The sequence below is a fragment of the Palaemon carinicauda genome, chromosome 28 (genome assembly GCF_036898095.1).
Source record: "Palaemon carinicauda isolate YSFRI2023 chromosome 28, ASM3689809v2, whole genome shotgun sequence".
Lineage (NCBI taxonomy): Eukaryota > Metazoa > Arthropoda > Malacostraca > Decapoda > Palaemonidae > Palaemon > Palaemon carinicauda.
Window position 1 is genome coordinate 56,575,398 of NC_090752.1, and position 27,157 is coordinate 56,602,554.

The 27,157-nt window shown below is 47.4% G+C and overlaps 1 protein-coding gene across 1 annotated transcript in view; it reads right to left on the reverse strand.

Annotated features, from left to right (window-relative positions):
• The window catches only part of LOC137621609 (golgin subfamily A member 2-like), a 109,286-nt gene that overhangs the window by 71,340 nt on the left and 10,789 nt on the right, over positions 1-27,157 (reverse strand). Inside the window, exons 2-5 of the mRNA XM_068352033.1 lie at positions 12,386-12,463; positions 9,712-10,663; positions 946-1,064; positions 131-332 (exon numbers count right to left, since the gene is read on the reverse strand). Of these exons, the coding sequence (XP_068208134.1) occupies positions 131-332; positions 946-1,064; positions 9,712-10,663; positions 12,386-12,463 (1,351 nt within the window). The remainder of the gene's footprint in view (positions 1-130; positions 333-945; positions 1,065-9,711; positions 10,664-12,385; positions 12,464-27,157) is intronic.

The following is a 27,157-nucleotide window of genomic DNA, read 5'->3' on the forward strand; positions in this document are numbered from 1 at the left end:
GATGATGATGATTATTAAAGATTTTTGTATACCTTGTCATGTGAGAGTAAGCAAGATGAAATAGAATAAAAGAAAAAATCCATAAATACTGCAGTGAAACAAACTAGCTCTTGTCAAACAACACACTCACCTGCTTTCTGTTTGAGGGCATGGTTGGCATGAGTAAGGGAAGACTGGAGTTCTGATTTTTCCGATACTAAAATTCCAATGGTCTGTATATGGACTTGCAATTGTTCCCTCATGCTTTCTATTTCTCTTACGCCACCTCCAACGCTGGAATTAAGAACTTGAGCGGCACTCAGCTCGGCTTCAACCCTCTCTAATCGTGCTTTCTAGACGGACATGAAAATATAAAGAATTGTCAGTCAACCAAAATCATTTTAAATATGCTAATGAATATCCACTGATATACAATCTGCTCTTTTGCCATAAGAGCAAACTTGAGGTAGGACCCTAACCAAGCTGTGAAAACAGGATCATTATAATCATTAAAAAATATTACTTTAACTAAATCATTCCTAGACTCTTCTTTCATGAGTGGTGAAATGAAGAAAGGTAGATTTATATAGGAGAGAAAGTTAGGAGGAAAGAGAAAAAGGAATGGATTATAAACATAAGGTAATGCAGTTGTGTTGAAAGGGACAATGTCATGAGCCTTTTGTACAATCTACTGTGTCCTAAAATAAGGTACAGTGTAAAAGGATAAGAGATGAAATTACAGTATCTCATTTAATTAAGTGGAGTAAATATGATGGATATTAGCACTTGGTCGTATACACAATAAATTTCTACTCCACATCAGGATCGAACCCAGGACTCCAGAGTTAAAGACAAGGGATGTAAGCTGCACCCTTGCCTTCACTTGTCAGTCCAGAGTTTGCTCATGATGTTAATGTGTTGGTTTCCATGAATAAAATAACTGATAAAATTAATAAGGACTCTTACCATTTGGTCAATGTGCTGTGCTTGCTGCTGTGAAGTTTGGCGTTCTTGTTGCAGTAATGCAGCTAGTTCACTATTACGCCGTTCCAACTCTGTTATGGTCATGTTTGCCGAGTCTGAAACTGGAGTGATATTCAGTATTGGGTCAACGTTTAAAAAAGTGCACTAATTAAAAAAATAGTGCCATTAAAACCTCTCAATTGGTTACAATTGCTATCATACTGAAGGCTTTTCTTTAAACCACCTTTTCTATGACCACAATTATTACTATTTTGCTCTTGATACTGAATTACAAATAAGATTCCTCTTGATTAAGAGCAATTATATTTGAGCAAAGTACTGTGGCCTTGTTTCACCTTGCTACAGTATTTATGCTGTGTTTGTATTCTTATATGGAAGCAAGTGGCTGATGTTAGTACTATAATATCTAGAGCAAAATTTAGTACTTGACTGGCTACATCTTTAAATCCATCTTAGTATGACAAGATTAAAAAAGAGACCATTAAACTTGAAATTTGGCAAATATCTTGTCCTGCTACCAGGGCATCTAAGAAAATATTTTTGAACTACCAAAAATACACTTATCTAAATATTTTCCATAGTTAGCACCTATGGTATATAAGTGAGATTAGAATTTGCTGGATAACTAAACATCTCTTTACATAATTTTGTAAACATTGATGACTAAGCAACAATTATATACTTTATGTTGTGATAATTTAACATCACTTCTAAAATATATCGCTCATCTCTAAAGCATTTCAAAATCCAAGTATGAGAGCTGCAAACAAATGACACATCATGAAAATATGACAAATTCGAAGATAATTTGTATTTTTCCTAACCATACAAACCTTAGCTATTTACAGAGGGTTACCTTTTAGCGCAGCTGAAATGGCGAGCCATTAGAATTTAACGAGGGTGTATTACCCCCGCGCTAGTTAGCGGGGGGTAGGGGAGTGGTAGCTAGCTACCCCTCCCCCCCCTCACACACAGATGAATGCTCACTTTCACTTAGAGGTAGTACTTGTCTTGGGGGACAGGGCTGGCGGGCAAATATGTGTAAATAGCTAAGGTTTGTATGGTTAGGAAAAATACAAATTATCTTCGAATTTGTCATTTGTTCCGTAACCGAAATACAAACCACGCTATTTACAGAGGGTGACTTACCCCTTAGGTAGGGTGGAAAGTCCCCAGCCATACTGGCTTTGGCTTTACCCGGGGACTCAGAATCCGAGTGAGTCGCACTCGAGAAAAGGAGTCCCTGCACCTCACAAGTTCCTTGCTCCGCAAGGAACCATGTGGCCTACGTAAGCTTGTGTGTGAAGGAAGAAGTGTGACCCGTCCTAGGCAGTTGACCTGGAGTTCCAGAAGGAACTCTGGGTTAGGACGTTCCCAATACCACCTCGTCAGGGTATGGGGGACGCGACAGTATTGACTCAATACTCGGAACACAAGGAAGCATGGTTTACCTGCAGAGGTTCGAGGTCAGCTATGCAGAGACCAGGATGCTGCTTCCCCGTAGAGGGGATGATGAAGAAAGAAGTAAGGGCCAGACATACTTCTTTCGTTCATGCAGACTAAAACCTGATAACAATGCCCTCAACCTTCTGCTACCTGTCCAAAAAGGAGCCTGAGGTTAGACCAGCTGTTGTGTAGCCACCACAGAGCGATAGAAAACGTATCGAGACTCCTGTGGGTCACGCCCTGCAGGAAGCGGGCTGCGAAGGTCATTAGACGCTTCCAGACTCCAGCTTGTAGCACCTGCGTCACAGAGTAGTATTACTCGAAGGCGAGGGACGTTGCGATGTATCTAACATCGTGCTGTAGGGCGACGTGACGGGGGAGGGTCTGGAGACAGGTCGAGATGAATGTCCTTGAGTCCGGGCTGAAGAGGTATACTGGTGACTCTCCCCCATGTCCTCCTTGTGCTCCCAAATCGGCTGCAACTGAGGACAAACTGCAGCTGTTCCCAGCGCTAACCTCTCGATTCCTTTACTGGCAAGAAAGAGAAGGTCTTGGGACATCAGATACAGAATGGAGACTCAAAATCTTGAATGAATCGGACCGAAGGGCCGGGACCCCCAGATTCTGAGTCTAGCCAACAACTCAGGAGCGAGCCTGAATGTTGCCTTCCCCTCTTCCTTAGAAAGGGCGGAGTCGTAAGAGACCAAGAAGATTGCTTACACACTGGCCGTGGCCAGAGTGAGCAGGAGACCCAAGGCGGAATACAATCCGAGGCCTGTCGTAAAGGGTCTTGAGAAGATCTCTTAAAGGACTAAAAGTCCGAGCCATGCTCCAAGTTGGAGGTCTTCCTCCGACTAGGGCAGGGACGATCGTAGCTTCGCATGAGCGAGGATAGATCCAGCGGGCAGGAAAAAGTTATTCCTTTAAGCCTGAAGGTCAGGGAAAGGCTGAGCGACAGGCTTCATTGCCGAGAGCGGAAAGGAGTTTCCTCCCGCCGAAAGGCAATAAGACCGTTATTGCTGGAGAAGAGGCCTCAAGGGAAGAGGTATATCTCCCAAGGCACCAACCACCTTAGACTCTCCACTTTGCCTGGGAGACCCCTGTGGATGACTATCGCAGATGACGCGACCTCCGTACCGCGACTGTGTCGGGTTGTCTCTTCTTGAGGAGGAGGCGTAGTGTCTCCAGGCATGAAGCCGAAGCGACGCCCCGGTTCGGGAGAGATGTCGCAGTGTGGTTGCTTGAGTAGTCTGCGCCGTGGGAGAAGCTCTCCCGGGAGTTCCGTCAGGGGAAGCAGAGGGTCCAGAAACCGTTCTGCGCATAGTCCCAGTGGAGCTCTCCCATTGAAAGGTTGACAGACAACCTGGTCTTGTTGAGACCCATTGTACACAGACAAAAAGGAGGGAAGACGCAGGCGTCGAAGTTGTCCCACCATCACCGGAATGCATCTTGCCAGAGTCTCGGGGTCTGAGACTGGGGGGAAGAATAGCGGAAGCTTGAGGTTCCAAGCTGTCGCGATCAGGTCCCCCAGACCAGTACTTGCTGGTTACCCAAGGTCAAAGACCCCCAGGTACACTCTCTCTACGAGGCTCTGCTCGGATAGTCTGAGAGAACATTCCCCTGCCTGGAATGAGAGAACCGATGGTGGTATTGAGAGAATCTCAATCATCCCGGTATCTCTACTGCAAGATGTGAAGGTGTGAAAATGCGTCCCCTGCCGGTTAGAATACGCAAGAATCATGAAGTCGACGCGCACGGGGCGACTCGGCAGGAGTTGTAGAGGGGCCAGACTAAGGCCCCTAAGCCTGCCTGAATGATGGAGAGGTATCCTTCAGGTCTTGACCATAGGCCTGGACCGGAACATGCCCCCCCCCCCTTTCCTTTGACGAGTCCGAGAACAGCATCAAGAATGTGGGGAAAGGACGAGAATATCCACTACCATCAAGAGGCTCCATAGGTCAACACCCATTGCAGGTCTAATAGTTCCGCTGGTCCCATAGGGGCCAGGAAGTCCGGTTAAACATTGCCTGAAGCCACCGGAACTTGGATCGCCCCACATGGAACTTATCCTGAGGCGACCGTTCGGACTATAGACGGGTCAATGAGGAAAGGAGAACTAGGAAACGTTCCAAGGTAGGGCTGAAAGCTCTGCTTGACTGAGAACAGGTACTGCGACTCTCCTCAGTCTTGCCACAGTCAACCGAAAGGAAGGCTCGGAGGATGTGGTAACAGAATCTGGCGTCCCCAGGTGGTCACCCATCCAAGTACCGACGTTGCTTAACCTCGCTGGACGGACGAGAAGCGGGGTTTCCAACGTGGTAAGGCCGTTGACTCAATATCATGGCCAGATACTCCAGATGTTGAGGCCGAGGAAGAGAAGGCTCCAAGCAAAATACCATGAGCCCACACTCATGGTAAGCATCCGGAAGCTTGTCCCGGCGCTGAAGAAGGTCGAACCCGAGCCTACCGGAGTTGACCAGCCTTCCAAAAAGCAGAGGAGGCGGAAGCCTGCACCTGAGCGGCCAAGAGGAAGGCAGGGAGAGTTCTCTGGGGAAACAAACCTGCTATGCCACGGCGGGATAGCCACACTGCATCATAAGCAGGAATACTTGCAGTCTAGGCTGAATTCGACGAGCACCCTGGAAGATGGATGGAATGGAAACTGAAAGTACCCGTCCCTCTGATCCAGGGTTTAAGGAGTCCTGTCGCCTCGTTACCAGTCTGATCGATTCTGCTGGTCTACGCTGGCCGAAGTTTGTTCGACAAACTTGATCAGGGCTGAGAGGTCGACTACGGACATCCCCTCTCAGATCCTTCCTTACAAGAAAGGATCGACTGAGGAGGCCAGGGGTGAAGCCGTCGATGATCCTAGGGAAGACCTTCGCCTAAGGTATGGATCATTCTGCCCAACCGGGCAACTCTGCTCACGCTATGGCATAGAGGTTCAGAGACACTGAATTCGCTGACAGAGACGGCAGGCGCGATATCCTTGGCTGATCACAGAGATTGTGCGGGAATGGGCATAAGGAAGCTGTCATTCGGATGAATAACCTTAAGCATCCTCCCAGCAAAAAACCTGCAATCCTAGAGTTCGTGAACTCCTTTTAGGACTATGCCCCCCCGGGGGAGTCTCCCGTGCCATCTGTTCCTGACAGGAGGAAACTGCAATTGGACACCTTGTCCCAGTTGTCGTAGCCGATAACTTAGGCCGACGTGGTTGAAAGAAAAGGGCGCTGGAGCCCTGCAGAGTCTGGAAGAAAGCGCCTTGGAGGAGTGAAAACGGAAGTCGATTTCCTCCGCACAGCCGCTGTCTAAGTCTCTGTCCTTGGGCACAAACAAACTCTTCTCAAGGATGGAAGGGTGTCTGAGGTCGTCGACCTCCACAGATGAGACACAAGAAGGAAGCCCTCAGTCAGCGCGTCTAGATGGTACAACATCGAGCTTGTCCGCAAGTTAGATACTTAACGACGAAAGGCCAAGGTGCCTGAGCTCGAGAGGAGGAAAGTACCCATGATCTTCCTGTAGCTTCCTTGAACCAAACCTCGGGCCGTAACCGAGGAGGGAAAGAACCTGGAAAGAACCTGGTAAGCTCCCAGAGGAAGGGGTAAGCAGTCACCCCTTGTCCGATGGAGAAATCTCGAACGGAAAGCCCCCCCCGCCAAAAATCCTTCCAGGGAATGACGGGGAAGGGCTAACCCAGGTTCAGGAAAGAGGAGTGTTGCTCAGATCTCCCTTAAGTTTCTCCTATTCTTGCAAGTGCCATGCTCTGCGTTTACGGGGTGAGGCCGTGTTCTGGAAATACGCTCCAGAAGAACTCGCCAGGCTGGCCATGCTGCGAAAACCCCATTGGGAATCGTGGTCGCAATCGCCCTGGAGCTCGCGCGACGGTAATTCAAAGATTTTCGCGTGGGCGAACGTGGAAGCGCCCATGCGCGGTAACGCAAACGAAGGTGAGCGAAGGAGCGCAGAAGGAGGGCGAGCGTGGTAGGAAGGGCGAGAGCTGGTGGTCGGCGAGCGATAACCCATAGACGAGCAATGGATACTGCAAGAAATAAGCCGACGTTTGTGCGAAGAAACACTGTAGGTTCGCGCGACGGAACACCATCCGTCCGCGCGATGGAAAACCGTCGGTTCGCGCGCATGAGCGTAGACGTGCAGGCGTGTGGGCGCGCAGGCGAATGGTCGCGCGGGTGCACAGGGAAGCGGTCGCGCGGGCGAGCGGTCATGAGGGTGGGCAGGTGGATGAGCGCAAGTCCGAGGCGGCGAACGCAAGCGTTAGCGCGATGGCGAGGAAACGCGCTGCCGCGTGGGCGAGGAAGACCGCTGGCGATATGGATCAACAAGCGATCGGTGGTGAGCTGGTGAGCGCTAACGCGCAGGTTGGCGACGGCGCGTTGTGTTATGCCGACGCGATGATCGAGCAGCATGCGCAGGTGAGCGATCGTGCGTTGGCGAGCAGTATGCGAAGGTGCGCGATGGCGATCAGCATGTGCAGGTGGGCGGTCGCGCGATGGCGAGCAGCCTCTGCAGGTGGGCGATCGCGCGATGGCGAGCAGCATCCGCAGTTGAGGGTCGCGCGATGGCAAGCAGCATCCGCAGTTGAGGGTCGCGCGATGGCGAGCAGCATCCGCAGTTGAGGGTCGCGCGATGGCGATCAGCATCCGCAGGTGTGCGGTCGCGCGATGGTGATCAGCATCCGCAGGTGTGAGGTCGCGCGACGGCGATCAGCATCCGCAGTTGAGGGTCTCGCGATGGCGATCAGCATGCGCAGGGTCGCGCGATGGTGATCAGCATCCGCAGGTGTGCGGTCGCGCGATGGCGATCAGCATCCGCAGGTGTGAGGTCGCGCGATGGCGATCAGCATCCGCAGTTGAGGGTCGCGCGATGGCGATCAGCATCCGCAGTTGAGGGTCGCGCGATGGCGATCAGCATCCGCAGTTGAGGGTCGCGCGATGGCGATCAGCATCCGCAGTTGAGGGTCGCGCGATGGCAATCAGCATCCGCAGTTGAGGGTCGCGCGATGGCAATCAGCATCCGCAGTTGAGGGTCGCGCGATGGCGATCAGCATCCGCAGTTGAGGGTCGCGCGATGGCGATCAGCATCCGCAGTTGAGGGTCGCGCGATGGCGATCAGCATCCGCAGTTGAGGGTCGCGCGATGGCGATCAGCATGCGCAGGTGAGCTAGTAGCTGGTGAACCATGTTCCTTCAGAAGTGTTGGAGAACGTTGGCGTGCCGGCTGTAACACACGCGGGCGATCCGGAGATCGCCGAGAGACAGGTGATCGCTGGCGAGCTGATGATCGCTGACGAGCTGATGATCGCTGACGAGCAGAAGGCTACGCGTGGAAGCCTGCGCATAGAAGAAGAGTCCTTGACCCCGACCTGAACCGAAGTTCTAGATCGCGAGGGCGAACGTGGGCGCACAGGGCGCGTAACAGGAACCAACAGGAACAGCAGGGATGATCATCATGTAAGCGCTGACGAACAGGAGAGCGCTGATGAGCAGAAGAGCGCCTGTGCGCTAACACTGAGCAGGAGCAGGAGAGAACACAGCAGAAGGGCGCGCAGGGAAACCCTGACACACAAGGGAAGAACCCCCGTGGGAGGCAACCCTTTGCCCCGAAGGGATCGTTGTCCGCCGGGAGACTGATGTCCGTCGGAAGACCGCTGTCCGTCGGGAAGACCGTTGTCCGTCGGGAAGACCGTTGCCCGTCGGAAGACGAGATCAGACTGCTGTCCATCTGCACCAAGGCGGAAGATCGAGAAAAAGGAGTTGTAGGCTGCAAACGGAGATTCAAAAAGGCGCCTCAAGCACCCTTATAGGGAGATGAGAGGCCCTTACGACGAGGCGGACGGTGGGCCTTACGGCGAGGGAGGCCAACAGCAACAGCAACAGAAGAAACCTCCGAAGAGGAGTCTCTATGAGTGTACTCTCTCGCGAACGAAAGAGAAACACTTCGTAGAAGAGACTGGTCAGCCAGTGACCTAAAAGGAGCAATCCTCCGAAGAGGAGCTCCTGCAGTTGCCCAGGCCCTTGAGCGAAACTGCAGGTGTGACCGCTCAGCACCAAGAGCATAGCCGCACGAAAAAAAGGCAAGAGAAGAACCCCCCAAAAGGGGAAAAACTCAAGCCTGGACAGGAAAAACTTCCCTCGGAAGGAAAGTTACCCGCCCAAGGAGGCAAGCCTCCTGAGAGTTCTAAAATGAACTGGAGAGCTGTCCGTCATCACGGGAGTACTTCCAGTAGAAGGAGACACGCCCCTGACGAAAATACAAGGGGGGAGGCAGCAACAGCCGAATCCCCAGGACTCAACAAGACAGCTCACACCGTTGCCATATTACAGAAACGAACTAGATCGGTAACTGTAAAAAAAAATAAAACAAATAATATTAGTACACATTCATTCCCCCGGGAAGGCTCCGAAGAGGAATCCCGAGGGAAAGGAAACAAGAATTACACAACAGGCACGTGCCCTCACAACCACTTACACTCACGGAAGGAGAGCTGTAACCAAAAACAGAATTATAACAATTATAATTATGTAACTATGTAACTATGTAATTTAAAAATGAATGAACACTAAAGAAAGAACGAAAATCCCGAAAGGAATCGTTCTACAAGCTGAAAAACAAAAAACAACTACAATTAGATTCATAACTAATTGAGACAAACGTACGGCGTAGCAACCCCCCCCCACACGGAAAGGAAGCTACAAGGGCGTAGTAACACACAGTAAAAGGGTGAACGACCTCAAGAGAGAGAGAGAGAAAGACATAAGTCAAACTCGATCGCCACCCATAAAAAACGCCGTGGTGGCCTAACTGCCGAGGACTCCACGTAGATATCGTACACTACACACACAACTCTGAAAAGGAAACTTACTTATTTCTATACTCAAATATATATACAAACATGAAAACATGTTTAGTGTACATATATATTGAGTAAATGAAAAGTAAGCGTTTAAGTAAAGACAAAACAAACAATGGCTGCCAAGAGAGGACCAAGACAGAGACGTCTGTCACAGTCTGAGCCAAAAGTGAAAGTAGTGTGCATTCATCTGTGTGTGAGGGGGGGAGGGGTAGCTAGCTAACACTCCCCTAACCCCGCTAATTAGCGCGGGGGTAATACACCCTCGTTAAATTCTAATGGCTCGCCATTTCAGCTGCGCTAAAAGGTAGCCCTCTGTAAATAGCGTGGTTTGTATTTCGGTTACGGAACAACAATAATTTCAACTAAATTATTGTACAAGAAGAAAATAATTCTAAATTTAGCAAATACTATTCATACATAGGCATTTACCTGCACCTTCTGTTTCACTCATTAGACCACTCAGTTGCAAGGATATCTGTCGAAGACTTTCTGAGGAAGACTTCAAAACTGGCTGACTTGTTTGGTCACCTGATGTCAGATGTATTGCCGTCGTAACGCTCGCTGTGGTCTCTGAACTGACAGAACCGTCTCTGTCAATGCAGTCGACAGCGCTTTGTCGATCGGAGTTGTCTGTCGTTTTGGAGGGAGCTGAGGCCTCCTCAGGGGCATCTTGTTTTGGTTGCTCAAGGATGTTAGTAGATGAAGCAGGAAGTTCTTGATGGCATATGGCATTTTCTGGTTCAATACAGTCTTGACTATCAATGTCATCTGGTTCTATAACAGTGGGACTTGCAACAACTGGCAGATGTTCCTCTTGGCCGACAAAATTATTGTAAGGCGTATCACCATGCGAGACCGCATCAACAGATGTCTCGGAAATGAATGCAAATGGATCACTCTGTACTGCATTAGCTTGGAAATAAGAAGCTAATGAATTCTGTTGCTGCTCTGCTAATGTTATTGTTGGCTGATGTAATATACCAGGTACTCCATTGACTGTGTTTTCATAATTATTATCAATGACCCCACTTAACACTTGACCAAAGTTTGATTCGGCAGTACTTGTTGGCAAAGGAGCAATTTCTGTTGCTTGAGTTGGGACTGAATCTACCCTGGTTTCAACAATGGAAGAGTTCTGCAAAGCTTCAGGCTGCGTATGATCAGGTGGTTCGTGCTCCGATATTGGGCTGCACGACGAATTAGTTGCCTCGCCGTTAACGTACTGATCTACTGGTATTGCACTTGAACTTTTTAGGTTATCATTTATCTTTACTTCTTGGGGTGGGTCAGGGAACTCTTCTGATGCTAAGTCGACTGATGATGCCCTAGAGGACAGCGTACCAGATTCTGACAATAAGCTTGATTCTTCTATTGCTGTGCCCTGAAAATGGACGATAGCTTTCAATTACTTAATAAATATAACAAAATACTTAACACATACTGACACAATCGAAATTATTTTCTACATATTGAATCTAATTCAAAAGAACCTGCTAGTGATAAAATCCTAATTATTAATAAGCTTAATTGCCATAGACTATTTTCATATGCCTTTGCATAACTGTAGTAAAGAATAATTAAAGATAATGCTTGATTACCCATGCTTGTAAGTTCTATGAAAGCTTTCTAGATAATTGTAATACTGTACTTTTTGGTTAAACCAATACTCAACTTCATTGCAAAACTAGGACTAGTTAAAAAGCACAAATTTTAAAGGGAATTTGTATTTTTTCTAACTGCAGTACGTAAACTTTCATTCCTTAATATGAAAATTGCTTCAAGAGGAGCTGGGACTCGGCAGTTAAAAACTTATAACGAGGTGTCATCAATAGCTGGTAGTTAGCGGAGGAGGGGAGAATCCGCCCCTTCTGCCAGTATACTAAGCAGTCACTTTGATTGCTTCTGGGACTTACGGGGGAGGTGAAGACGGGAAGTTAAGTTAAAGGACTCAAGTTTTTATAGTTAGGAAAAATACAAATTACTTTAAAAATTTGTGATTTGTTCCTACACGAATGAAAACCTCCGTCCTTTGACAGAAGACTCATTCTTAGGTAGGTGTAAGTCCCTATTACCAAACTGGCTGGCTAAAATCCCGGGACAGCTAATCTTGGAACTGATAAGGTACAGACCGTAGAATCCTAAGCATCTTGTGAACCAAGGTCAAAAGTACTGTCAGGTTCACAGCCCAGGCAACTAAGGCTGTTGTGCAAGAAAATCTCTCTCTCTCTTGAATAGTAAGTCTGTTAAGTAAGGCAAAACTAAATTAATGAGTTTACCAGTATGTATCCCTTTTCCCCCTTGTGAAGAAGTTGGTGGAACAAACATTTCTATTTTAACAGAAACAGAAATGATGCTAGTTATCAGTGGAGTTTGACCTGAATCAACATCTGTCCAGCTCTATGGAGTTCCAATCGCTATATCCCAAGGGAGAGAAAGAATGAAAGGGGGTTACACTCTCTCACTCTCATCTTAGGCTTACCTTGTAACTGTTACCTTATGACATGATAGTTTTGGTTCTGTAAAGGAGCTAAGATAAGTACAGATACAAGACTTGCTGAGCAACAATCACAGTTCCTAGTGAAAATGTATTAGAGGTTTGCAAGTGCATTCCCAAAGGCATAACACAGCATCATCAAAGAGGCCAGGAGTCCAAGAGTTAAAAAAGAACATTTTAAAATACAAGTCTGCACAGATGCTGAAAGCAAGTCTGTGCTATTCGGTGACCAGAATCAAAGTGACTGTTCAGTGTACCGGGAGAAGGGGCAGGACCTCCCTTTCGCCAGCTGCTAACTACCTGTTACTGCCGACATCTCCTTATAAGTTTTAACTACTGTACTGAACTCCATCTGCACTTGAATCAATTCTCATATTAAAGGACGAAAGTTTGTGTTCGTGTAGGCAAAAGCATAATTGGCTGGTTAATAAGCAAAAGTAAAAACAACAACAAGGGGCTTCTGTTTAAAGTTACCTTTGCATGCACTACTATAATACGTTCAGTGAAAATGTTTCCACAAGTACATAGACACCAGTAACTACACTGAAATATCATTGTATAACACATACTCCTACACTCTAGCAGAACCTCACTGAACAAAATACACACCTCTACATCTGGGGTACTTTCCTTGCTGATGTTTTCCGCAACGCGTCTTGAGCCCTTCTTTTTCTGGAACTGCCTCAGCTATAAAATAGAATACACACTGTTAATTTACAAGAATTTTCCAACATAAAAGACAAATCACTGAGCCCACAGCATAAATGACAATATTGTACTGTACTGTTCAGTGCTCTAATACAGGGAAAATTTATGATGATAAATGCCCTGCATACATAGAGTAGGTGCACACCCATTAAAAGGGGAAAAGCTATTGTTCACCTAAATAATTCTTTACAGAACTTTATCATGCAGCCTGGAGATAAAAATTCAATGTTTGGATAATCATAGCTATAAAGAATAAAAAACAAGACAATCACATGTGTAAATAGATAATACGTATATAGTAACATTCCACATTTTCAAAGTAATTTGTATTTTACTAACTACTGTATACAAAGCTGAGCCTTTTAATATGAGTATGATATTGGCAAAGCTGGAAACTGCCGTTTAAACTTTTAGTGAGGTGATTGCAGTTGCTGGTAGGTGGAGGTAGGCTTAAACCACCCACTAATCAGAGCCACCGTCACTTCATAAAATAACAATCACCCTTTAATAGGAGACTTATAATTAAGGCCAAGATCACTTCCAAACACAAAAATATTGATAAAAAAATTACTATTTTACTCAGTAACTAGATATTTTCAGGGTAGTTATATTACCATTGCCAACACTACATGAGCATGAGAACTCAATATGTATGTTCTACTTCCATCCGTCACTCCGCACGTATGTCTGGCATCACATGAGAGTTGCAGTCTTAAGAGGGCGAAAGTCCCTATAACCAAACTGATTGGTTTACTAAGCTGGAAAATGTCAAGCTACTCTGGTCCTGTACAGGTACGAAAATGTCGACTCCCGTCAACCTCCTAACAACCTGAGCATGGAGATGTCGCAGATGTTAAACTAGGTCCCTACTAGGAGATTGGTAAGAGCTCATGGAAGAACCTATAACCTATATCCCTAAGGATATGATGTTTGGATGTATAGTTTTTTATGAGAAATTGGATTGCATACATTCTGTCCACCACCCCCCTCGTCTGGGAGGATGGGGAGATACTTCAACAAAAACATTGCTTTCAAGAAAAATTACTGAATCGTGAGGCTACACTGTATCTAGCATCCAGTCCAGCACATAATGGCACGACTGCTGCACTCCCAGGAAGAGAAAAAAAAAAAAAGGACAAAAACCTTTCATTCTAGTCTTAAGGCGAGTTTACACGGTCAAACGGTTCATCGAACGCCGTTTGACAAACAAGTGTTTGAAGTGTTGTTCGAACGTGTGAACCGGGTATTCGGTTGTCGAACACGCACATCGAACGGTTCAAAAAAAGTCTGTTCTCGCCTGACTTTTGTGGGCGGGGCTTCATTGCCCACAAACCTTGTGCATTTGTGACTGAATCCACCTATTCAAACCATTTGACAACCGGGTTCGACCAACCGTTCGACAGCATAAACCCAACTTAAGGGTAAAAGTATCCAAGGGCTTGTGGGTATACTCCCATAGATAGTGGACGGCAAAGGTTGTCTGTCGTTTCCAAACTCAAGCCTTCAAAACTCACACCAGAGTGAAATTGTTTTTTAATATCTTTTTTACTCTTCCGCTGCTACGGTAGAGAGTCTGGAATTTCAACCTGAAGCACCGAGTTCTCATCAGGTAACACAGCAGCACCCTCACAGGACAGAGAAGTAGGTCTATCCTGATCCCCACTAGCTGCTTCTTGAAAAGGAGACGGATAAGTATTTGAACCTTGAGTCATAAATGGCTGGGTTCTGGGTCTTGGCCACAAAGTCTGGGATAAAGTCGAAGGTGCTTCCTTTCAAATGCAGTTTGCCCATCCTCTTCACCAAGACTAGTACAAAAACAGTCTAGAGGGTCAAGATCTCTATCTGATGCCTTTCTCAAGGGCTCATAAGAGGCTCGATTGAGAGAGCTGAGGACACAAGTGACATCTCATGCTGGGGGCTGAGTTCTCTGGGAGGACAAGATTGTTCAAAGCTTCTCATGAACTTAGACAATTCCCACAAAGAGGTCTAAGCTCTTAGTCTGAAACCTAGCTTCAGCTGAGCAATAGCCTGTCATTGGGGATACTGAGTGGAGCTTTTCTTGACGAAGGCAGATGAGATAATTACCAAATCAATTGCAGAGTGGCTTCGACCCGAGAAGTATTACTTCTACGATACCAACTGCAAAATATGGCCCACTTCCCCTAATAGACAGCTGCAAAGGATCTTTGCATATATCCAGACATCTGGATAGTCGCTACCCATGAAGTTCAAAGTACAGTATGACATAAGTTGTGGTACCTCTGTAGATGGAGCTGACGCAGGAGGTTAAGCCACTGAGGTAGTTGTCTCAGTTCCTTGACAAGGGCTGGATACCACTTGGTGTATAGCCACTCGAGAGCCACAAGGGTTATCCTGAGACTCAATGATGTTGCCAGCAGTCTGTTTAGCAATTGATGAATCAAGCAGGAGAATGCATCTAAGCCATTCCAGGGATGTTGGAAGGTGTCTTCTAGCCTGCAGATGGGTCTGGAACCAGAGAGTAATAGACTGGAGGCTTTTTATTCAGCCGGAGGGCAAACAATCGATCGATTGGGAACCCCAAAGGCCAAGAAGGAAGCCTTTCTGTCATGCAGGGATGTAGGAACCACTCCGGCTCTACTACCTGTCTCTGGTGACTGAGCATGTCCGCTAAACATTCCTCTTGCTTGAAATGAACCTTGTTGACAACTCTACCGCATTGTTGAAAGCCAAAGTGTGCACCTGCTTTGCCAATTCACAAAAGGTCTGTAAAACAGTGCCCCCTTGCTTGTTGGTGTAGGCCGCAACGGTAATGTTGTTGCTCATCAAGGCTACCAAGTACTGTACCCTATCAAACTCTGTCTGAAAGCTTGCCATACTAGTAGCACTGCTAGCATTTCTAGCAGGTTAACATGCAAGTGCTTTTCTTCCATGGGGAATGTCGATTTCAGCTTCCCTTTTCTCCCTTCCTAGGAGACGGAGTGTAGACCCAGGTTTTTCTGTGACGATCACAAAGAAACCTACTTTCTACTTCGCTCCTCCACCAGGGGTAGACTTCTTTGGGGCAGTCATTTTCGTAGGCAAACCGACAAGTCAAGTGAACATCCAGGAGTAGGAAGGGGATGACAGTGAAGCTGCGTTGGGTATTGGTACCGCACCACCTCTCCTTCTTACTCTTCTTCGGAGTGTCAGGCATCTCACAAAAAGGCTCAGCAGATGGCAAGGTTGAAGATACAGGAGTGCCGAGGGGGGGAAGAGAAGACAAGCGCAAACGATTCTTTCCCCCTTTACGTCAAGGATTTGGGGGTTGACAACGACAATCCTGCAGTGGAAGAAGAAACAGGTTTCTCCCCAGCAGCAGACAAGGAGTTGTTGATGGTTACCATGTCGCGAAACTCCTCTGCAGGTGGAATAGCCAATGAGGATGGTGCAGCAAGGGAAGTCTTCAAAGTCCTGGTGGAAGCCAGAATCTCCAGAAGCTTCCCCGCCGACAGGGTGCCATCGATACTCAAGGAAGGACACAACTTCCGCAGGTTCAAGTACCCTTCAAGCAGCACTCAGGCTAACTTTGAGAAATAGGCATAGGAGTATTACTTTTACTAGAGGGAGGTGATACTTGCAGTATGCTCCCTTCAAAGTAGGCCCAAAGAGTAAGTCAGTCTCTTCTGAATTCCTCAAAAGGACCCAACCTTAGGGGAATCTGGAGACAGCAGAGTTCGAACTTTCGGAAGAAAAAAGGAACCATAAAATTTCTTGAGCATCAGCTTAAGCATTGCTAAGCTTAAAGCTGAAGAATCTCTCTTAGCCTTCATTTTCTTCTTTTCAAACTTAACCCACGGCAGAGGAGGCAATGATCTACACTCATCCCAAAGGGGATGACTGCAAACAATCATGCCACCCCCCCCTCCAAAATGTATTAAGTTGATGGGGATCTGCTAAGGGCTTGTTCATGAGCAAGTTTCCAGGGGGACACCCTTATGTATGCTTGTGGAGTCTCCATTACTAAAGCAAACACAATCTGAAAAGAGAAAAAGTTAAAGCGGCCTAGTAAACAGCCAGCAGAGAAGTTAAGTGCCCTGCACTACAATTGAAATTAAAGTGATGGTTGCTATGCCTGTTAGGTGGGTGGGACCTACCCTCAACCAGTCAGCAACCACGATCTCCTAACTAAAAGTCTAAAGACCGTTTGTAGCTTTGCTTAAATCATACTCCTATTAAAAGACGATGGTTTGTATTTGTGCAGAAACAAAATTATACTTAAAGCCGAATGTGTGGTTCCTAGATAAACGATTAATTTGCTCCAAGAGGGAAAATGATGTGAACAGTGAGAGACATTGAAGAATGTGTACAGGACTTGGTGCTATCTATGGTTTTAAATGTCCAAGGTGCGGTTTTAAACTCTGCCATGTAGGAGCAAGCACCCTTATGTATTTTAAGGATATATCTTGCTAAATACTGCTGCCAAATAGCATACCACATGTTAAGAATGAAGCTTGGCCAAGTTGAACTGGTACCCTAGATCAGGATAGGATGTGTTCATTTTATCATATTCCTGCATTTCATTGACATCGTTTTGCTCCAGCTGCTACTAATGCCCTGGGTTCCCACTAAGGACATCCAAAATTGGGTAAGAAACCATTTTCAGTGGAATTGAACATCAAAATTATTTGAAACTAAGATCATTTTTACATAACAGAATTTCTGCACTTATACTCATGTAAGTGGATGAGCAACCTGGTGGAGTAATGAGAGCTTTGGGTGTGGAGGAAATGCACCACCTAAATCTCAAGGAAGTCACTGGCAGCAGGGTGACGGATTGGGTTTAAGGCAATCGACAAACTGTCTCTTCGGCTTTTACTCTTGTTGCCTGGCAATTGATCTTACTAGAATTAGTATGGACCAGCAGTAGTCACTTGCCTTAGTTAAAAAGGCACTGCGCAATACAAGAAACTGGCTATCCTTTGAAGTATCTAGCCAATGAATCCTCGGGAGGCCCTTTGCATCAATAGGTGTTGGATATGATGATAATGATGTAAAATTGTATTACTAATAGTTAACTATACAGTACTGTGGTGCCAGAATGGTGTACAGTATACCATAAATTTTGATATACAGTACAGTATTCCTAATGTACTGTATAGTCAGAGAAAACTTTATCCTGATTGACTACCTCTCCAATGAAGGTTCAAACAAACAAAAAATGACAAACTTATAACAGAGTTTGAATTTTTCCTAACATACAAACCCGAATTCTTTACTATAGGAGATATTCTAGCGCGAGCTGGAAAATACGGCAGAAAACCTTAACAAGGTCGTTAACGACCGGGCCGGTAGTTATCCCCCTGTTGGAGGTGGGGGACTGCCGGCCGGTAGCTACTGAGTACCTTCAATCGGATTCTAGCTAAGACTATATTAGGGGGTGGTGACAGAGGGAAGATTTGAGTAAAGAATTTGGGTTTGTATGTTAAAAAAAATACAATCTCTGTTATAAGTTTGTCATTTGTTCCTACACTAAATACAAACCCTCATTCTTTACTATAGGAGACTTAGTCTTGAGGTCAGGGTGTATGAAGGGTTATCTATTCATAGAGAAGATAGTCCTCAGACTAGACTCTATTAACGAACAATCTCCCATTAACTTTCCTTGTAGATCCCCAAAATCCAGCATAACTGAAGGTTTGTAAATACATAGAAACCAAAGTTTCAGCATGAAGAGTGTCGGGAGCAATACCAGGACCCTTTCATACAAAGGGTTCCCCTGACCTTGAAAAGGGGAACCCTCGTGACTACGAGTATAACTTATACCCTGTGATAGGAGTCAGATGAGTTTCATACCTTATTTCCATTGATGAGTCCAGCCGAAACTGGTCACAGACTAGGATACCCAGATGGGAGGAAGAAGAAAATAGCAGAAGATAGATGGATGTTCTTCTAAACCAAGTGTAACTCAGAATCCTCGATCAATGGCTACTGTCCCCTGAAAGGGCACACAGGTAGTTACAGCACCTGCTGACCTGCCACAATAGGTCCTATAGAAAAGGTGTTTAGAGACCTATGTGTCACATCTGATAAATGGTGAGAGGTGAATGTAGATTGGTGCTTCCAGACTCCAACTCTTAAGACTTGGGAGACAGAGAAATTCTTATTAAATGCCAGCGAGGCAGCCACTCCCATAACTTGATGGGCTTTGGGTTGAGCTGCCTCAGGGTCTCCGTGAATGGCTCTCGCAATAACTTACTTGAGCCAGAAAGAGATGGTGTTGCGAGATTCTCTTCTTAACCTTGTTGGTACTGAGGAAGAGATGACGGAGTGTGGTCTGGTCTGGTGGGCTTCAGGTACTTCCTTAGTGCCCTGACCGGGCACAGTAGCAATTGGTCAGTATCCTGAGTTGCCCTATTGAGGCTGGAAAATTGAAATTCTCTAAACCTCTCATCGGCAGATGAAGGATTCTGGGTTTTGGCCACAAAGCTTGGCACGAAGTTGAGAGAGACTTCCCCCATCCTCTAGTATGGGTGACTTCGTAGGATAGACCGAGAAGTTCACTAACCCTTTTTGCCGAGGCCAGAGCTACTAGGAAGATGGTCTTAAGGGTAAGGAAGAAATCAGAGACCCTATATAAGGGCTCATATGGAGGTCCCTTTAAGGAGCGTAAGACCAGGGACACGTCCCAAGGTGGTGGTCTAATCTCCACTGGGGGGCAAGATCTCTCAAAACCTCAAATCAACAAGGTGATATCTTCTGAGGTGGAAAGATCAACTCCTCTCAGTCTGCAGACGAGGCTTAAGGCTGAACGATAGCCCTTAATTGCCAAGACTGAAAGGAGTTCCTCCTCCCTGAGGTAAACTAGGAAGTCTGCCACTAAAGGAAGAGAGGGATCGAGTGGAGACACGTCTCGCCCTCTACACCAAGCTGCAAACACACTCCATTTTGCTTGGTAGAGGTTTGTGGAAGATTGGCGCAGGTGCCTGGACATGTGTTCAGCCACCTTTCCTGAAAAGCCTCTGCTTCTGAGGAGAGACTGGACAGCTTCCAGGCGTGAAGTTTCAGGAAGTGGATTCTCCCGTGGGGGATACCACTGTGTGGCTGCGTCAACAGACGGGGTTCTGGAGGCAGGAACCTCGGCACTTGAACCAGCAGGGAAAGAAGATCTGCGTACCACTCTCTGCTTGGCCAAGCCAGAGCTATTAGTGTTAGTTTGCAGTTCCGTGAGATCCTGAGTTTGTTGATCACCCTTCTGAGCAGGCAAAAGGGAGAGAAGGCATAAGCGTCCAGGTTGTCCCAGGAGTGTTGAAGGGCGTCCTGGATCGCTGCCTGATGGTCTGGAACTGGGGACCCGTAGCAGGAAATTTTCGCATTCAGAGAAGTGGCGAACAGCTCTATTGTGGGTAAACCCCACAAAGCTATTACTGTCTTCGCTACTCGAGGATCCAAAGACCATTCTCCACTCAGCACTTGGTGATGTCTGCTCAGCTGATCCGCCACCATGTTTCTCCGGCCCGGAATAAACCTGGCTGAAAGAGAAACGTTGTGGCTTTCTGCTCACTGGCAGATCTGGACTGCTAACAGACAGAGGTCTCTTGCCAGAGTACCCCCTTGCTTGTTGATGTACGAGACGGCTGTGGAGTTGTCGCTCATCAGAACCACCTCTCGTCCGTGTAGATCTTCTACAAAGAATTTTAGGCCTTTCCAGGCAGCTAATAATTCTAGGTGGTTTATATGGAGACTTCTCTATCGAAGACCAAACTCCTGATGCTAATTTGGAGCCTAGGTGGGAACCCCATCCCCGTAGCGACGCGTCCGAAAAGTTTTAACTTCGGACTCGGGTTTTGGAGGGGAATGCCCTTTTGGGTGTTCTCTCTGGTCGACCACCAATGAAGATCTTGTAGCACCAGACTTGGAACCTCCACTGCCCTGAATGGGGAATCTGACTTTTGAGACCAATGGGTCTTCAGATGCCATTGGAGACTTCTCATTCTCGATCTCCCGCCTGGAACCAGTTTTTCCAGAGAGGCAAGATGGCCCAGAAGACACTGCCACGACTTGGCTGAAGGTGGCAGTGGAGACAAGAGATGGGCGATGGACTGATCCACTTTCCGAAGCCTGTCTTCCGACGGAAACACACTCCCTGCCTGGGTGTTGATGGACATACCCAGGTAGTTTAAGACTTGGGTCGGAGTTAAGCAAGACTTCTCTGCATTTACAAGGATCCCCAGATCCTTGCAAAGATTCAGAAGTCTTCTCAGATGAGCCAGAGCTAGCTCCTTGTACAAGGACAGGAGTAGCCGAGTAGCCAATCGTCCAGATATCTTAGCAGACGAATTCCATGTTTGTGCGCCCACGAAGATACGAGTTCGAAGATCTTCGTAAAGACCTGTGGGGCAGTGGGGCGGTCGAGAGGCCGAAGCACAGGACTTTGAACTCGAAGATTCGACCCTGAACCAGGAAGCGTAGGAATTTCCGAGATGTGCGATGGATTGGCACTTGGAAATATGCATCTCTTAAATCTAAAAATGCCATGAAGTCTCCTGGACTTACCGCTTGGGTCACGGAGGCCGCTGTCTCCATTTTGAATGGAGTCTGCTTCACGAACTGGTTCAGAGTCGAAAGATCTATCACTGGTCTCCAACTTCCCGAGGCTTTCTCTACCAGAAAGAGGCGACTGATAAAACACGGGGAAGCGTCGGAGACCTCTTGAATGGCGTCTTTTAGAAGCATGCTCTGTATCTCCTGAGCTAGGGCTTGCTGTTTCCCGGGATCCCGAGGGACCTGGGAGGACGAGATCAGGGGAGGAATTAGAGGAGGAGGAGTGTCTATGAAGGAAATGCGGTATCCCCAACGAAGCACCGTTATGATCCATTGCATGGCCCCCATAGCTTTCCACTTCCTCCAACTCCCCTGCAGGCACCCCCCTACGCACTGTGAGGGGGGAGTCGTGACCCTATTTCTGTCTAGGGTTCCTCCCTCTGCCTTTAGCCTTAGGAGGAGCCGACTTTCCTCTGCCCATAGGTTTGGGTGTAAAAGAGGAGCGGCTGAGGTTTTTGGCTGGCAGTGGAGTTGCGATTGTTGCTTTGGGTTGTGGAGTTGGCTGCTGTTGCATTGGACGAAAGGAAGCAGCCTTTTGCATTGCGGTGTCCTGCGTCCCCTTCCTCCAAGTCTCTAAGGTAGAGGAGACTGCTTTTCTAGAGAAGAGGAGAGGTTGTAAAAGATCAGAGTTCCTCAAATCAGATTTCTCAGATTTACCGATGCTCCTATGCAGTCTGGAGACTACTGATTCCCTCCTTTTGAGAATCCAGTTGCCCCACATTGTTGCAGCAGTAGCAGTTAGAAAGTCCATTGTCTTGGCCCCAGCAGCCAGGACTTCATGCAGGGACTGCATGGAATTTTGGTTTGAAAGGTCCTCGTGACTTGCAAGGTAGCCCGCTGTGCCAGACCATGTGTCAAACCAGGATAGTGCCTCTAGAAGAGACATCGACGCTGCTTCCATTGTCGAGGCTTCCGCGGCGGTGAAGGAGACTGGAAGGGAAGATAGTCTCTCTGCAGAGCAGCCAGGTATAAGCCTTGTTGTGAGGGGATCTAGTGTCAGAGGCGAAGGGTTGGCGTCTCTGACCTTGTAAAAGCGCCTTTGCCTCGAAAAAGGAAACTGCAGTAGTTTATGGGATCCTTGAGACTTCAAGGAACTCGTTTCCCCCGAGACCGCCTGCGAGACCTTCCTCAGACGGCCTGCAGTGTGAATAGACCAGGGAAGTTCAATTCTGGTCTTAGCGTTTGGTGGAGGACGACATAGCCTGTCTAAAGCTGGAGCGTCGGTATGGCGAGGTGACAGGTGTAAATTTCCTAGACCTGAGATATTATACATTGTTCTTAGAGCCCTCAGATAGGCGGACTCTAAATCTTTTGATGGTTGTTCCTCCAAGGAATCTTCAGGTTGCGCTAATTCCTCGTGAGGGAGGGCGGTCGAAGCCCGAATGTCTGAAGGTAACGGCGAGGTATCATACTCCATTGCCGACAATCCAGAGGAAGGCTGAGTGCTGGTTGATGGCACCGCGCGCGCAAGATCTTGCCTGGAATTTGAAGGTTTAGGCGAAGGCGACCGAATTAACGGTACTGTCTCAATAAGAGAATGCAATGATCGGCGGTCTGGCCTTTCTCCTCTGTTATCAGCCGAAGAGGAGAAGGGCTGAACCCCTGCGTCTTCTTCCGAAGTTCTCGCGAAGCCCATATTTCGTAACTCATTATTAAGTATGGGAATGGGAGCTGTTCTGTCTGAAACACGAGGGCGCGGTGAATGACCTCGCGCGGATATGTCTGGACACTTGCGCGCTCGGAAGTTTGACCTACGGGAGCGCTCTCTCTCTGATGATACTTGGCGATGGCGAGAAGAAGTGTTCTCTCTCGCTTCCCAAGCGCGAACTGAGCTCCTCGCGATAAAATGTGAAGGAGAGGAATCGCGCTACAGTAAGAGTGTTATCTTTCCTTGGTTGCACTCTGGGCGCAATCAGATTTAAGCTCGCCCCAACGGGAGCGTTTATTGTGCTTGAGAGGACTCTCTCGTGAAGAAGAGAGCGAACGTCTCGTAGAGCTGCTCTTCTTATAGCGCCTAGATGATTTCCCACGAGAGGAAGACGATCGCGAAGCAGAGCGATAACGCGAGGAAGTATTCCTCTTATGTTTGTGACGAGAGAGCTTATCACTTCTCGGCGAGACATTTCGTGAAGAGATAGAAGGCGAGGAAGAACAAGAACGATGACGTCTCTTCCTATGTCGCCCTTCTCTCCGACGAGAACCTCTTGGCAAAGGAGAGCGAGCTCTCCTTTTCCTCTTCTCTCTCCCTCCTATCCTCTAAGGAGGACGAAGACGAGGAGGAGGAGGAGGAGAAGGAAGAGGTATCGCGATGATCACGCTTGCGAAGTTGTTTCGTAGTAATGCAAGCGAGGAGCGAAGTAGGCTCAGCAAGGGCTGACGTTATTACCTCTGCTGACACTTCAGCGGCCGCCAATTGAGCTGACGAGATGTCGGCGAGGTCCGGAACTCCCGAGGGTTCCAAAACAGAAGGGACCTGAGGTAAAACTGTGCCTGCGAGGAACTGGTTCCACACCTCCACCGAAGGAAAATCAGAAAGTCCAAGGGCAGGCCATACCGCTCGCACGTTATCTGGAATAGAAGCGGTAATATTATTATTTCCGATGACGGAAGAAACTATCCCACTGGGAGGGGCAACTCGATTCGCCTGCCCCGGGGGAATGGGTGTAAGTCAATGGTGTCGCTCTTCCTTGACTTCCCCCCCGGAGGAAGGAGGCAAGGAAGACACTGAAGGAAGAGATCGAGAGGTCAAAGAAGAGGCCCGAGACTCCTTACCTTTCGACGGCGAACCTGGAGGTAACGAATCCTTCTTGGATTTCTTCTTCTTCCTCTTTATGAACTTATCCCACTGCGTAGGCGACAATTCCTTACATACTTGGCAGGGGGAGCCTTCAGCACACCTATGACCTCTGCATGAAGGGCATAGGGAATGAGGATCCACCTCCAATGGTGACATAAATGTGCCACAAGATTTCGGGGGAATCCCAGGACACTTTCTCATATTAGAGGACATCACATCTATTTAAGGAGTAAAAGAAAAAGTTAATGAAAAATACACACTTAAAGAAAGGCTAGTCTGCCAGTCAAACAAAAGCGGGAGCAGCGGTGTTACCACTGCGACGGCTAGAAATCGATTGAAGGTACTCAGTAGCTACCGGCCGGCAGTCCCCCACCCCCAACAGGGGGATAACTACCGGCCCGGTCGTTAACGACCTTGTTAAGGTTTTCTGCCGTATTTTCCAACTCGCGCTAGAATATCTCCTATAGTAAAGAATGAGAGTTTGTATTTAGTGTAGGAACAATTAACTATATATTGAGTAAAGTTTTCCTCATGCATTTTCATGTGCTTTGTCTAACTTCTAGATTTTTCTGAAGTATTCATGGGTACCCTCGACCAGGAAGAATGTAGCACCAAATGTTAGGCTAGGGTAGGTTACAATGTATCCTACTCAGAAATTTTTAAGTTTCAAAGTAAAATTTTTGCTGGGAAATTAACAGGTTTTCCATTTGAGAGAAGGGGTTTCTCCCCAACTCAAAAACTATGTATGGTTGACAAACATCCACAATCAAATTCACTTTAAACAAATGAACCAGAAAATACATACAGTATTGCCAATTCACAACTAATAGCCGAGCTCCCCCTGTGATAATGCTATGGTGTAGTGAACATCTAACAAAAATCATTCAGGTTAACCTATTGGATAAGGGTCTAAAGTATTGTCCAGTACTCCTGTAAGCTAAGCATGCTGCAGACTCAAAACTGCCTTATAAACTGTCTAAATATGACAAATTTGTAGATAATTTGTATTTTTCCTAACTATATAAACCTTAGCTATTTAATAAGGGGTTATTACTTTCGGCGTAGCTGAAATGACGAGCCATTAGAATTTTAACGAGGGTTTACTACCCTACCGCTAGTTAGCGGGGGGTAGGGAGGGTAGCTTGCTACCCTCCCCCCTCACACACACCTGTGCTTGAGCTCACTTTGCTAGGAGGTAGGACTTCAAGGGGGATAGGGCTGGCGAGCAAGTTTGATTAAATAGCTAAGGTTTGTATAGTTAGGAAAAATACAAATTATCTACGAATTTGACATTTGTTCCGTAACTGACATACAAACCACGCTATTTAATAGGGGTGACTCACCCCTTGGGAAGGGTGGAAAGTCCCAGCCAGTACTGGCTCTTGGCTTTGCCAGGGGACTCATTATTTAAGTGTGTCAGCACTCAACAATAAGGAGTCCCTGCACCTCGCTAGAACCTTGCTACGCAAGGACTGCGGCCTACGCAAGCTGTGTGTGAAGGTATAATAAAGTGTGACTCGTCCTAGGAAGTTGACCTGTACTGTAGTCCTTTAGATGGAAACTTTAGGCTAGGACTCTCCCAATACCACCTCGTCAGGGTATGGGGACGTGACAGTATTAGCTTAATACTAGGAACACAAGGAAACATGGTTTACCTACAGTGGTTTGAGGTCAGCTGTGCAGAGAACCCAGGATGCTGCTTTCCCCAAGAGAAGGGAAGATGAAGAAAAGAATAAGGGCCAGACAAACCTTTCCATTCATGCAGACTAAGACCGGGTAACAATACCCTCAACCTTCTGCTACTTGTCAACTAAGGAGCCTGAGGTTCTAAACCAGCTGTTGTGCAGCCACCACAGGGCCGATAGAGAACGTATCGAACCTCCTGTGGGTCACGTCTTGCAGATAGTGGGCTGTGAAGGTTGTCTGACGCTTCCACAACCCAGCCTGAAGAACCTGCGTCACTGAGAAATTCTTCTTGAAGGCCAGGGACGTAGCTACGCCCCTGACATCATGTGCTCTAGGGTGTCGTGACGGAGGAGGGTCTGGATTCAGGGACAGATGGATCACCCTTCGAATCCATGCCGAGATGGTGTTCTTGGTGACCCTCCTCTTAGTCCTCCCAGTGCTAACAAACAATGCCTGCACCTGAGGACGGACTGCAGATGTTCTTTTGAGATATAGCCTCAGACTCCTTACTGGACAAAGTAGGAGATGGTCTGGGTCATCTGTTACAGAACGAAGACTCGAAATCTGGAAGGAGTCGAACCGAGGGTCCGGTACCCCCGGATTTTGAGTCTTAGCAATAAACTCAGGGACGAATTTGAACGTTACCTCCCCCCATCCCCCTGAATGGGCGATGTCATATGAGAGACCATGAAGTTCACTGACTCGCTTGGCTGATGCCAAAGCTAGTAGGAACACCGTCTTCCAAGTTAGGTGGCGATCTGAAGCCTGGCGTAATGGTTCATAGGGAGGTCTCTTAAGAGACCTGAGAACTCGAACCACGTTCCATGGAGGAGGTCTCACTTTTCATAACTTCGTATGAGTAGGGAAAGTTCCAACAAGGAAGAAATGTCTATTCCTTTGAGCCTGAAGGCTAGACTTAAGGCTGAGCGATAACCTTTCACCGCCGAGACTGAAAGGCGTATTTCTTCCCGCAAATACACGAGGAACTCCGCTATTGCTGTAATAGTGGCATCGAGTGGAGAGATACCCCTTCCACGACACCAACCACAGAAGACTTTCCACTTTGCCTGGTAGACAGATGCGGATGATTTTCCCAGATGTCCAGACATTCTAATCGCAACTTGCTGCGAAAATCCTCTCTCAGCGAGGAGATGCTGGATAGTCTCCAGGCGTGAAGTCTTAGCGAAGCTACGGCTTTGTGGAAGATGTTGGCACGCGGTTGTCTGAGTAGATTGTGTCGTGGAGGGAATTATCTCGGAAGTTCCGTTAGGAGTTGCAGAAGGTCCGGAAACCATTCCGCGTGATGCCATAGCGGAGCTATGAGGGTCATTGAAAAATTGACAGATATTTTGGTCTTGTTGAGCACCCTCCTCATCAGACAGAACGGGGGAAAGGCGTACACGTCGATGTTGTTCCACCGTTGTTGGAAGGCATCTTGCCAGAGCGCCTTGGGATCCGGGACTGGGGAGCAGTATAGTGGAAGCTTGAAGTTTAACGCTGTCACGAACAGATCCACAGTCGGGGAACCCCACAAAGTCAGGACTTTGTTGGCTACTAGATGATCCAAAGACCACTCGGTACTCACTATCTGAGACGCTCTGCTCAGATTGTTGGCGAGCACATTCCTC